The 13967-nt window shown below is 35.7% G+C and overlaps 1 protein-coding gene across 1 annotated transcript in view; it reads right to left on the minus strand.

The window, feature by feature from the left end:
* DMD (dystrophin) overlaps window positions 1–13967 on the minus strand; it is a 1189181-nt gene that overhangs the window by 138570 nt on the left and 1036644 nt on the right. Inside the window, exon 61 of the mRNA XM_067297573.1 lies at window positions 3304–3382. Within this exon, the coding sequence (XP_067153674.1) occupies window positions 3304–3382 (79 nt within the window). The remainder of the gene's footprint in view (window positions 1–3303; window positions 3383–13967) is intronic.

Raw genomic sequence — 13967 nt, forward strand, 5'->3', positions numbered from 1 at the left:
TTGACCTGGCTCCTTTTCCTAAAGTAATCCTCAAGTAGTGAAAAGCAACTAGAATGTTTTCCACTCTTTGCTGGCTCTGGCTAATACCCAGAAGAACATATCTCTGTGTCCCACTAATTGTTGGTGGGCTAAAAGAGGCGGTTCATAAAACTGAGCAAAATTGATCTGCTTTATCAGAAATAAGGCAGAACGGGTCTAGGACATAAAGGTCACACAAGATGCCTGCACTCAGCATAGGCACAGAGAATAATAACAGTGTGTTCAGTGTGATAATACAGTCCAGGTCACTCTGTTCTCTTGAAGATTACCATATAATTTTGCTTACTATATACACTACACTTCATTTTTTTCTCTCTGAGGAGTTTTCCCTAAAGTCAATTGTACATCAAATAAGAAAAAAAAGGCACCTGTTTACATATTGTATGCATGTCATATACCTATACTTCTCTCACGCTCCATCCTGGCAAATCTGACTTGCAGTCACATATATTGCACTGATGAATTATTTCCAGGAACTAAGAGTTAATTCAAAGAGATTTCTAAAACTTAGTAGAAATTATAAAAATAAGGCTTGTTTTTCCACAGACTCATCTCTTGATAAAAGAATATGCACAACATTGCGTTGATACAGCAAACAGACTCTGTTTTGAATTTGCAATTCACCCCATTGAGGTTTCCGCTCTTCCAATTTTTTCCCTTTGCCCTTCTCACTCTGTGGGCAGGATGCATTTATCAGTGAAAAAAAGGGTTTACCAATTAAAAACAATTTCTGTCCAAAATTACAATGCAGTATCAGCTGAAGAAAAGTTTGTTCTCTACCCCACTGTGAATGCAGCTATACAATAATAGTAACATCCATTTCTGATAAATGTCTGGATAGGTTGCCTCTCTGCATGTAGGAGACCATTATCCTGTGACTGTGTTCTCTTCTGCTGATATAATCTCTTCAACAGTTTTACTGTTTACTTTACCTAATTGAAGTACAATAGAAAAGACATGGCATTTAAGAAGCTTCAATTTAGCCACTGCCTTGGAGCTTTGAAGGTGTTTCAAGCTGTCTTTCAGTGTACTTCAAAACATCCTTGATAAAAGTGTGGTGTGGGGGAGGTGGGGTAGGAATGTTACTGGCAGTCATAATTTATGCAGAGTTGTATAAAGGTTTACTTAATTGCTATCCTTCTGCCAACTTTTCCACTGTGGTTTTGATCCCTTTGCTGCTCTTCTAAGTGGTCAAATCCTGCAAAACCTGCAATATTTTTCTTGCAGGCTTTATTTCTTCTTGGGGCTGAATATTTCTGATTTGGAACAGGTAAACCAAGTGTGTAAGGGGTCATGGATGCTACAGCTCCAATAATCTCCTTTTATGAGTTTTTAAGTAATTGCTATCTTTTTTTATTCCATTAAAAACGAATCCTGCAATTTGAAGAAAATTAAAGTCCTTAAATTTAAACTGGATTCCAGTTAATAAAATAAAGCACATTTGTCAAAATTCCTAACATGAAGATCAACTGAAATCAAGTTGTAACCAGCATAAATCAAAATTTGTGGGAAAAGTCTGACAGAGACAAATTCTGCAAGATGCACATTATACTCGTGTGGGAATGGAGTTTTGCCTCTGTTTTACATTCACCAGCCCCTCAATAAACAAAGTGTGCTCATTTGCAAATCACATAGGATCACAGGATAATTCAGGTTAGAGGAGACCTCAGGAAGTCTCCAGCCCAGCTCCTGCCAGGAGTGCAGTCGGCCCCAGCAGCCCAGGCTGCTTTGGGCCATGTCCAGCCATGTCCAAAACCTTTGGGGATGGAGCCTGTGTGGCCACATGGGGCAGCCAGCGGAGGAGGTTTCACCTTACCTCTAGCCTGCACCTCTCTTGTTTCCATTTATGCCTCTTGTCTCTCACGGCTTATGTGTTTCAGTTAGTACAGAACAAATCTCTTAATATGTGAGTTTTACTCAAAGTAAACTACAGACAGGTTTTTTTCTCCTTTAGAGAAAAAAAAATAGTGTTAAACTCCACCTTTTATACTCCAAATCTTAATAAAATACAACAAAATAATGAGAATCAAAATACAATAATTGCAGAAATAAATTGACCTAGCCATTATAGATAACTCAAAGTAAAGAGTAATAATAAATACATATTTAATAGTATATAGAAGCACAATAATAGTTTAAGCTAACCTCCTACCTAAAAGTCCATTAGGACTACTCAGAATTAACTTCTGTTGGAATTAGAGCATATTTAAGAACATATATGTTATGTTGTTTTAAAAATCTCTTCTGATGAAGAGAATCTATCTCTGCCTAGCAAAAGTCATACTTCACTAATATTGATTTGTAGACAATAACTAAGCTAAAGTTAAGTAAAGTAGATGAAGAGCTGTTTGGTGCCTGGTTCAGAAGTATCTTCAGTGGATTAAGCAAAAGTCAAATAAGTAAACAGACAGTCAAACATTATATATTTTAATTGAGCTTCACCTTGCCAGGTTTCCTTCTTACAGTAAAATGGCCCAACAATAAATAGGTAGCATTGCTTCCTTTCTACAGTAATAAATACAAGAATTGTCACCATGAAGAACTTGGTCAGAATATCTAGCTGTTCTTCTATTAATTTATTATTAATTCCCACAAGTACAGTAGATATTGAGGTTCATGCATTTTTTATCTCTGTAGAGTATTAAAGCAGCATTGCAAGCAATGTACTTCAATTTTTCATGGTGCATGTGTGTATATTTTTCCCCTGAGGCAAAAGAACTGCATGTTCAAAACAGGGGCTTTTGTGGGATGAATTTAATCCTTAATGTAGTCATGAAACTATGCTAACAGATAAATATCAATTCTTAGCATCAAGATTTTGTTTTGTTAATTCAGCTAATTGTCTGATATGACACACACACACATGCTACTCCTATGATCATTTTTATGTACTCTATATCAAAAGCTTATCTGAATCTATCAAAATGGGATATACAGAAAATTAATTACCTAAATAATCAGGATTAGTAAAATACTAAGTACCAAATAACATAAATTTAAAATTTCTGAACAACCTTGCATTTACAGATGCATGGGCAAACAGACTTAATACAGGTAGATACCTTCCTTCTACCCTGGACTGTACGAACTTCTTTAGCAATCTTCTGCTCCAAATAATTTAAGAAAAGAAAAACATTGTAACATGGTTTAAAACAGAAACTGACAGCAACCATACCCCACACACATATTTTGTAGCACACGGCTACAAAATATATCAATTCACTTTGTGCACAAGCTGAGCAAGAAAAATGAGAAATTACTCACTGGTAAGGAAGTGCTGGGAAGTAGGGCCAAAATCCCTGTGAGCTTCATGCAGTTGCCTGATGCGCTCATCAATGGCCACCTGCGAAGAGAGGAGAAAAAAATGACTTTATTCTAAGCAAGTAACAAGTAGCAATTAAAGTCAGATACTTGTTTCATTAAGGAACATTCTGTTTAAAATCACGAAGGCTCCTGCAACAATCTATAAAGCTCAGGGCTTTAACTGAGTTTTAATGCGTCTGATCCAAAGGCAAGGAGATCAAAAAGGTTGGGTTTTTTTTTCTTTTTTTTTTCTTTCTAACTTTAACTGATGCTAGAACAAGCTCAAAATGAACAGGCCGATAAATAAATCGGTGAACTGCACCTAAAAAGAATATGACCATGATTTCTTGCTTGCCAATATTGAAGTCAGAAAATTTCCTCTCTGTTAAATACTCTTATTGGAACTACCATGAAAGAACTTTCTGAGAGTAAATTGTTATAAATCAGCATATGAAAAGTAATTTCTTTTAATGTGGACATCATAACCATTTTTTAGAAGAATGCTGGAATGAGGGTAATCATTGTTCTTTTATTTTATTACAAGCATTTCTTTGTTCTTTTATTTCAGTCAAATCCCATCCCCTTAACCCTTTCTTCCCTGGAAGATGTCCTTTGGAGAACATGTTATTCTTAGTGTTTTGTTGGGTTGAAATACTGCATAAAAACACAGACGCCAACTGTAACATCAGGTTTATCTTTACACCTTGAAAATCTCAGTACAGTTTAGTACCAAGCAAACAGCTGAGAGCAGGTAGGTGCTATGGATAATTATGTCCAAGCTTCCAAAGTATATGAATGATATTTACCAGCAGCTTTATGTCCTGTATTCTAAAAGGACACCATCAATTAAGTTAGGCCAAATATAGGATTGGGCAAAGCAGGGAAAATGCTTAAAACTAATGACAGACTCTTTCAGAAATGTTTTAAATAAGATAACTGATAGGAGACAGCTTCACTTAATTTAAATATTGCCTGTAAGAAAAACTGTTGTGTCAACACTAGCAAAGCAGAGAGTGAAACAGCTTGGACGTTTTTATTGTCCTAATTGTGAGATACATTACAAGGAATAAATAGTATGCATGAGTCAAAAGCAATCCACATTCTAAAATGTTCAGGTGTTTTTGGCTGGTGGTAGAAAGGAACGATTCTGTAATAACTAGGGATCATTCAGTTAGGAGGAAAAAATAACGATAGAATTGACCAATTCTTTGATGTGATTTTATTTGTTTATCAAAAAAAAAAAAAAAAAAACCCACAAAGCCCACAAAATCTTGTTTCACTAAATGCAACTGATATTTAACAACAGGACCTAGATTCTTTGCTCACAGTTTCAAAACTAACACTATGTCCCCAAAGTCCCCCTTCCTTGCCTTTTCCTCAAGCCATATTTCAAATGCTTTTCCTGCTGCTTCCTCTGCTTCTATCCCTTCTTTCCTCCTCTGGCTTCCTATACACAGACACACTCAGCCTTCCTGATTTTTTGTCAGCCCTTGTTGACAAGCACCTCCCCACATAGCTCAGCTACTAGCACATAACAGGGTGGCCTCTGTTCTTATTTCTCATGTTTTCCTGAAGGCAGAATTGCTCACAGAGCAACATTTATTTATCCCACCAGTTTTCGGGTGGGCACATGCAGGCTGAGCCCTATGACCTGCGCTTTTTGTGCCTACGACTGGTGATTGCTTAGCTAGACAAAACTAAGCCTAAGAGGGCAACTCTGGATAACTTCTGAAATCGTGGGCAGAGGGCAGCTGGGTAAAGGGCAGTGAGGCCTACACTCAATTGCCTTTACCTGGACAGATGTTCTGTTAAGTAGTGCTCCATAACTTAGCTCTGATTGGCACCACTGTGGATGGTAGCTGACTTTGGGCTTGAGTTTGCACTTAATTGACAGCATAGATATAAGCTAGGAAGTCTGCAAGTGCCTAAACATCAAGGACAGGGCTGCTTCCAGTCATCAATAGCTATAGAAGCATAAACTAATAAACTAATGGGAAATTAGTTTTAATCCAAAAATTCACCTTTCAGTGAACATTAGGAAGATAATCTTAAATATACATATTAAATATACACACACATGCCAGTAAAAAAAAAAAGTGTGTGTGTGTGTGTGTGTGTACATAAAAGTAACATTTATATATAGTCTTTGGATCCCTCTAAAGAAACCTCACAGTGTATTTATTTTGTCATTAGGTCATTGTAGGTTATTAAAGAAATATAAGGCTCCTCCTTTATATTAGTAGTTAGTATTCAACAGGACAACTACAAAGGAGAAAAGTACTCTCTGGAACACAGAGTCTCTAAAGAGAATGACAGCTGTACAAATACGCAGTGGGAGCAATGTTTCTCGTATGAGAATGATAAAATCCAGTTTGCAGTCAGGATAAATACTGGAACACTTTACTATTTGTGACCACCATCAGCTCACAGTCCCTACACCTTTCAGGGTGGTAAAACTGAGAGTGTCAATCATTCAAAAAGATCCAGGTGAGCTTTGAGTTGCACAAAATTATTAAACTGAGATTTTTAGCCTTATACGCAGATCCAGCAAAATAAAATAGCCTAAACACTTCAGGGTAAACTTGCAAAATGAACAACCTTGGATGTGAGCCTGGAAATATCTTTATCTAGAGGTAGATTTTGTCAATATAGAGAGGAATAAAACATTGGGCTGTCCTGGCTATTCTCCAGGAACAATCTCCTGAGAACTTGAAAACTTATCTCATTGAGCTACCAGGAAGTACCAACTATTGATGTATTCGCATATTGCATACTACCTTTTATGTGCCAAAAGATGGACTCACTGTTGATGCTGGAGTACAATTATTACAGTTAGTCTATGAATTTTACTAATACTAAGATGTAAATGATAAAATAACAGAATTTGATCCCACAATAATTGGAAAAAGTGAACAAATAATGTTTCATTATAATTATAGAAGACTGTGTCCTTGGTCTAATCAAGTCAAAGTTGAATTTGCCTTTGTGGATTGCACCCTGACTACCTGAAGAAGCAGAATTATATCCAAAATCTCCATAACTGGTTTGTTTCTTGAAAAAATTCTCACTAGTTTGTCAAAATAAAATTGTTTTGATTTTCAAAAACAAGCCATAGGAAATTCATTAATTTAAATTTTTGTCTTAGTTTCTTCAAAGGCAAGTGAAATAGGTTCTTGCATACATAAACACATCCAGCATCCTATGTATTTTTGCATGCTATGCTCTGAACAAAAATGTACTGTTTTCCTTAGGCAGAATGTTGCTGTGGAAAATCTTAGCTGTGTGTGAAGAAAACAGCAAAAATTTCAATCTGATTGAAGCACTTGTTTTCCTTACTGCATATGCAAGAACACATGTAGTGTTAATGAAGTTTTGCAAGAAAAATTGCAGTTCTCACTAGGCAAAAGGAAAATGATCTCTGACTTCAATAGTCTCTCCCTACTAGTATCAGCTTAGTCAGACTACTATGTAAAAAGTAATCATTTTAAAGGCATTGTTACCAGTATATAAAGTGCAAGATAGGACTTCAGATCAGATTTGGGTATTTTTTAGATAAAACTCTCTACAGTACTTCTCCACAAGTAATGTTACTAAAAAATCAGTAAGTGTATTTCTAAAAAGTCAGCTACTGCTTTATCTGAATCAAGGCATAAGAATTTGGTTTTAACTGACCAAAATCATCTTTCCATATCTGATTTTCACTCAAAAACAAACTTCAGGATTTTCTGTGATCAGGATACTTGAAGTATTGCTTTTCTTCTCTGAGAATGCTTTCTTGAAGAAACATACATTTCCATTATTTATTTAATACACTGTTTTCTTTTACATTTAACTTCTTTCAGTCATAACAAATGAAAGAGACATAATAGTGCAGTAATCCTTATATGTGAATCTGAGGGTTGTACTAAAAAAAATTCTATATTGATTTTAAGTGATAATGACATAGAACATAAATATCTTATGCTAACAAACCAAACAGAATAATGGTATTTAAAGTACATCTCCGTCTTTAAAAAAGAGAATTTGAAAACATTTAATAAAAAAAGTTCTGTTTGCCATCATTTGAACACAGCCATGTGAACTGAATATAAAATTGGGATCAGATGAACAGATTAGGATGGTAAAAAAACAAAACTATGTAGTTGTTAAGAACAGTTTCTAGGAACCTTTCAGGTTTCAACCTTGAAAACACTTGCTATAACAGCTCTACGGAAATCAGAATAAGGATTTTCTGTATTTGACTTGGGGCGACTACTAAACGCACGTCTGTTAGTTTACTGAACATTTTTCTTTCATCTAAAGGGTTATTTTGTGCTTATGTTCAGACTAGAAAGAGACCTAGATCAAGAAAGAAAATTAAGGTTTTTGATTCTCAGAATTTTCCATGTTCTCAAAAAGTACTTAACACTAGCTATTAAAGTGTGTTGGAGTTATTGAGCTATTCCATCACATTGTTAAAGTCGTGTCTGAAAATAATGAGTGCTCTCAACAAAGATCTATATAATTGGTCTTTCTCTCTTGATCCAGGAATCTTACATTCTTGGCTGGACAAATTCAAATCGAGCACTACATAATGCTCAGCCAAAGTCTAGCCCTATGTTCTAGCCCTACTCCAGACGTATTCCCCATAGCTATGATGTTCAGTTGAACAACTTCAGTAGAGGAAACTACATCTGGACTACTTCATGCACAAATGCTCACTGAGCACTAGGATAAAACATGCTCTGTAAAAGGGGTGGCTCTAATGCTGTATATAAGTGAAGGTGACTCCAGCTGCGAGCCGAATGTCTTTTTGCACTCCGCACGCCTGGAGAAGTCCTATTCAATTGGACTTCACATGGGATTTCTTCAAAAAACACCTTATTTGAGAATTTTAAAGGGACACAGTCAAATGCTCAACCAAGCAGGTGATCATGTTTAGTAAGGAAACTTCAGGCAAACAGGGAATATTACAAGTGAAGACATGGGTGCCTCTATCCTCATGAGCATTGAGGCAGTTCAGAAAGAGACTTCTATGGTTTCCTAACTGCAAGTCAGACACCTGATTTACAAGCAAACAGCACTTCTCTATCACAGTCTCTATTTGGACCTGCTACTTAGAACATCCTTTTATACAGTTAAAGAAAAGATCATACAAAAATACTAAAATGTTAGATTTATATTAAACACTACTTACACATCTCCCTCCCTGATGCACTAAAATGTTTCCTGCAGTGGTTCTTAAGATATCTACCATGCAACTTCATTTGGCTTTTCTGGCCCTCATTCTGTGAATGATGTACATGTGAATGCACATGCTTGCACAAAAAGACACAGTCAAATCCCTACTTAAATGGCACTGTAGCAAAAGCACCTCTGCTATACTACAGCACAGTATATGACCCAGCTGTAAAAGATGCATTATACATTCATCTCTCCCTGCTTGAAAGTATTACTATCTTGCAAAGACTGTTTCTTGTAAAAAGATTTAATCATTTTCTGCATGTTCTAATTTCTAAACTGTAACCAAATATGTTTGTAATATTTATATATTTTTCTCAGAATATTTAATGAGCGGGGAAATCAAGATGCTTGTCACAGGAATGGGGGTTAAATTAGAATCCTTTAGCCTCTTGTAGTTTGATCAAGTTTCTGTGACAGAAGGAATTGGTGAGTTTCTCCTAAAAAGTTAGGAAGAGATGCATGGCAAGAAGAAACAATATCAAGGACAATGAATCAAAGCTCACTCAGTTGATGGAGTGGTTATTTGTTTGCATTCATTAGAAAAGAAAAAACCTACATAGGACACCACTGACAACATTATTTGGAAAGTCAATGTCGCTGAAAACATGAAACTAGCAAGTGAGAAGTCTCTACAGTATGCTTGGGGCCCACCCTGATTTATTTCCGGATGGATCTCTTTAGAAATGTTTTAAATCAATTTGCAAAGCAAAGTAAGACAATAAATGGCATCTTCTTCTTTCTGTGTTTTCTTCGCACACTTAGTTACATGTGTCCGATATCTAAGAGGACTTTTATTCTTTCCAGAAAAAAAAAAGTCTCTTTTTGTCTCTGATGCTCATGGAAATGAACAGCAGCTTCTACTACCACTATTATTAAGTCAAATCACACTGTCATTAAAAGGACTTCATAGTGTCCTGTAGTATTTTGCTAGGGAATTATTAATACCGTAATGGAAAAAATACATATATTTAATTCTCCCTCTTCCTGATTCATCATTTCTAGATCTACTGATATGGTAGCCAAGTGCTAGAGTCCTGACACAAAATGCACAGAAAAAATGTCTTTTTTTTCTTAAAAGAAAATCAAACATTTCCTCATCAGATTTCCCTGAACATTCTCACTATGGAGTAAAATGTATACTGAATATAGAAAAATATTAGAACACCTTCCAATCCACCAAGAGCACAATTAAAGATAGGGAAGGGGTTTCATTAAGTTCTATTGTGTCAAATTACTTCATTTTCTATTTTGAGAATAATGATACAAGAATGGAGAGGTCAGGTGGATCTCACCTATCCCACTCGGTGAAGTTAAACATTTACATTTGAGCTTAGCTTCTTTAAATTATTATTCATTTAAAACACAGCACAGCATAAAGTCTTGTGAGGTCAGAATAATATCCTTTATGTAAGGGCATCTAAAGGCACAGGCAGCATAACATATAGACACTAATTACACAATTAGGCTGCCCAATATTCAAATGTAGGCAAATTATATGAAGGCATGTAAGTAGTAATTTTTACTACTTATTAACATGAGTAAGAATACATAGTAAAACACATAAGTAGAACTGATTAAAAAAGCATTACATAAAGAGCTAAGACAACTGTAGAAGAAAGATGGCTGAATATGTCTGGGATTCTGAGGAAAAATGGCGGGGAAGGAAGGAAAAGAACAGAAGATTCCCATCTAAACAGCTATTTTTATTGCAGCAGCTGAATGATACAATCTCTGTTTCAAAAATGTGCTTCACCAAAGACTGTTTTCATGAAAATGGCAATTTTCTGCATTTAATAAGCACGCATATATACAATACTTAATAAAATAACAGTCCTTTAATTCCCCACCATATTCGTAGCATTTCCACAGCATCCTGACCTTGACTCCAATCACATCCAGTCTGACTGCGTATCAAAGGAAACTGGCCTTGACAAGTCTCTTTAATGTTACCCAGCAATTCTCCTCCTCACAGCTGAAAAGCGTCTTTCTTTCCTCTCCCTGACTCAGAGCTGCCAAACCAGTACAAGACTGTTCTTTACAAATCAATAAACAGGAAGATCTGATCTACTGTACTTCCAATAGCTACTGAATTCAGTCACTCGCTGTTCCTTGTGGATTAGAAGATAAGGAGGGATTTAAATAAGCACACTTTGTGCTGTTAATGAAGGGCAGTCACTGGAAAAGGGAATTGATATCCATTCTTCTACACTGCTGAATTTCAGATTTAAGTCTTGATATTTACTCAGTCTAAAGCACACAAATGAACAATCAGTTTCCTGGTGAAAATTTCTGTAATCTGAAGCATTTTGAGATGCATAGAAATTATCTTGAAATTATTAAAGGACATTATGTGTCCTTTTTTTCCATGTGAAAGAAAAAAAAAAGATAAACCTTAATGTTATTCACATGTATTTACAGTTGTTACAAAGACTAAATTAACTTGCAAGATTTCTGGGTCATGGTAGGACTGTATACTTCTGCAGATTGAAATCTCAGTGACTTTATGCAATTCCTCTTTCACTAAAAAAAAAGAAATTCTAAAATCCGCTAGGATACATGTATTGTACCTTGACTGCTTTTTCAATCCTCAGATGAAACAAGGGAGTAAAATGTAATAAAAATTCAAGAAACATCTTAAAGCCCTGGGCATACAGCCTTAGATAACAGTAAAAGAAAATAAGCTCCTTGACTTAATATGTCTACCGTGAATAATCAGCCATTGCTTCCTAGGCTTTTGTTTTATAATCCTAAATCAGTGAACTTCAGGCTTTGTGCCTATCTACGCATAAGGAAAGAAAGTCAGCTCTTGTGTAGTTTAAATAACAGAAACATTCAAATTTAGAGGAAATAAAAGACTTGTAAACCTTGTGAAATCTTATGAGCAAACATCTTTAGGGAACAGTTCTCTTAGAAAACATTACTTTCTTGTTTTGGGTAAAAGACATTCTGTTAGAGATGACTAACATTTCAAATCTCCACTGCCACTTTAAAATCACACCTGCTGCTGGTGGAGATTGTACATGGGCATCGGCTTTCACATTACTGTATGCTCATCATTCTCTTTTCTATTCATGCCCTTCTCTTAGGCATAATATGTAAAATATTTAATAAAACTGATACGAGCTAAGCATGGACTCAGCCTTTTAAAAGTACACAAAATTGCTGTACAGTACTTCAATCTTGAGCACTTCATTAACAAATTTAAGGATTATCTCCAAATCATGATGGGGCAGAGACTGAGATACCCCAAGGTTTGGAAATCTAAGCTGGTCAAGCCACACTGCCTCTGAAGGCAAGCACAGATTGTGAGAGGAGTGTAAGACTTTGTGCTTATGAAAAAAACATATGGTCTTTATGAACACTGGTCTTTACAAAAAAAAAAAGTCATTAAAGCTTAAGTCTTGCTCACCCATTGACAGTTACTTCTGCCTGTGGCCAAAATAGCAGTCTTAACTGATAGGTTGTGTATAAGCTATTATCTCTGAAGCTGGTTCCAATCAGCATAGTAAGAGACACATCTAAGTCCTAAGGAGGAAAAATCTTTATAATGTGAAGAAATGAATGTTTTAATCTTTTTAGAAATGTAGATACACATAAACAGAATAGACAGTCTACAGTTATGCTGGCTGCACGTATCCCTAGACAATTCAAGCTCCTATGTAGTCCTGAAAATCTATGGTCACTAATTGTGCTTTTTAGGTGCCTGTCTTAAGACCAGTCTGCCCAATCTGCAGAACATTGATCAATCGTAAGTGCAACAGAAACTAATGAACATTGTGTACTGAACACATAAAATGTCATACATTGCTGTGTTCTGTGAAAAAGGATGTTGTAGGCATCTAAAAACGGGCACCTAAAGTAATCAGTAACCTCTTTATCCTTTAAAATTTTGTGTCTCAGATTCTCATCTGTAAAAAGGGATGCTATAATCTTCTAATCTTACAGTAATGTTAAAAAGATAAATTAATTAACATTGTATCTTCAGAGTAGTGTTTAAGTGATACACAATAAATCGGGCATGGGCAACTAAACAGAAGATAAAATATTGACTACTGATTGTTTAGAAACTGAACACTGTCTTTTCTTTGTTTCTTTTCATACAAAGCAGGGCTTCTTCTTAAAATATAAGATACGAAGATAAAATTAAATGTACCACTTTGTATTTGTACAAAATGACCTTTGTATGTAATCTAATCAATCTAAACTATTTCCTGCTAAATTCCTTGCAGAATTTTACAGTATATGAAGAAAGTCATTTTACAGATAATGATACCTAGGCCCCAGTTTTCCACAAAACATAGCATTGCACCACATACAGAATTTTCAATTCATAGTTTACCTTAGCTTCAGACATACCAATACCCACTGATGACAGAAAAAGAGTGTTCAAGGAAATACTGATACAGATACATGGTCACAGGATGCTCCAAATATCTCAGGGATAAACAATTTCTGAAGTTTCCATTGCCCTTCATGATTTCTTCTTAGACCTCAAAGACTTTCATTCACGTTCCAATCATTCCACAGAAAACACAAAATCCCAAGTCCTTGAGCTCAGTTTTGCAAAACTGAATGCCACACAAATGTATACTGGACTATTAGGACTGGACAATATGCACCTCTTACTAATTTGTCTGTAGTTTGTTGATCACAAGATATGCAATCATATAAGAGTGATGCTGAAGGTAAGTGGCTATTTCTTTTTAGAAAAAGATGCAAAAGATCCATAAAATACACTCCTCAGAACTCTGACTTTGCAGACCTAGAGGATTCAATGATTTCTGCCTACCTTCAGTGTAAAGCTGATACTTATATTGTAAGCTGGGGAAAAGAGAAAGACAAATGTATATGCTACCCTGAACCTCTGGAGAATTATTGATCTTAAATAAAACTACCTTTGATGCAGTTTGACTTTTTCATATGAAGTCAATGGGAACTAGGTACCTGCAACTAGGGCAGAATGTGTTCTGTAGTAAGCAAAACCATCTAGTGTGGAATGCAGTACGGCACATAATCTTTCTGAGATCAAATCTTTGTTTTGAGATCAAGGCACCTGAGCTCTACATGCTTTGAAATGTTTTCACATGAAATATTTCTTTTTTTTTTAACAGGGTATCTTTCCTTCAGCTTTCCTCAGCATTCCTAAGACTTTTTTCTGGTATACTGCAACCATCTCTAGGCACTATAACCAAGAGTGATGTGGATCAGTTGGAGAGACCCTGGAGAAAAGAACAAGAATGATCACAACCTACAAGTCAGGGTTGAGTAACCACAGTTAAAACTGAACAACAGAAGTCTTAAGAAATCAGGAAAGGGGGACAAGTTTTCCAGCACATCAAAGGCTTCTCCAGAATAATCTGTTCTCCACGTCCATGATGGATAGGACAAGAATTCATGACCTT

This window comes from Apteryx mantelli, chromosome 1 (assembly GCF_036417845.1).
Source record: "Apteryx mantelli isolate bAptMan1 chromosome 1, bAptMan1.hap1, whole genome shotgun sequence".
Lineage (NCBI taxonomy): Eukaryota > Metazoa > Chordata > Aves > Apterygiformes > Apterygidae > Apteryx > Apteryx mantelli.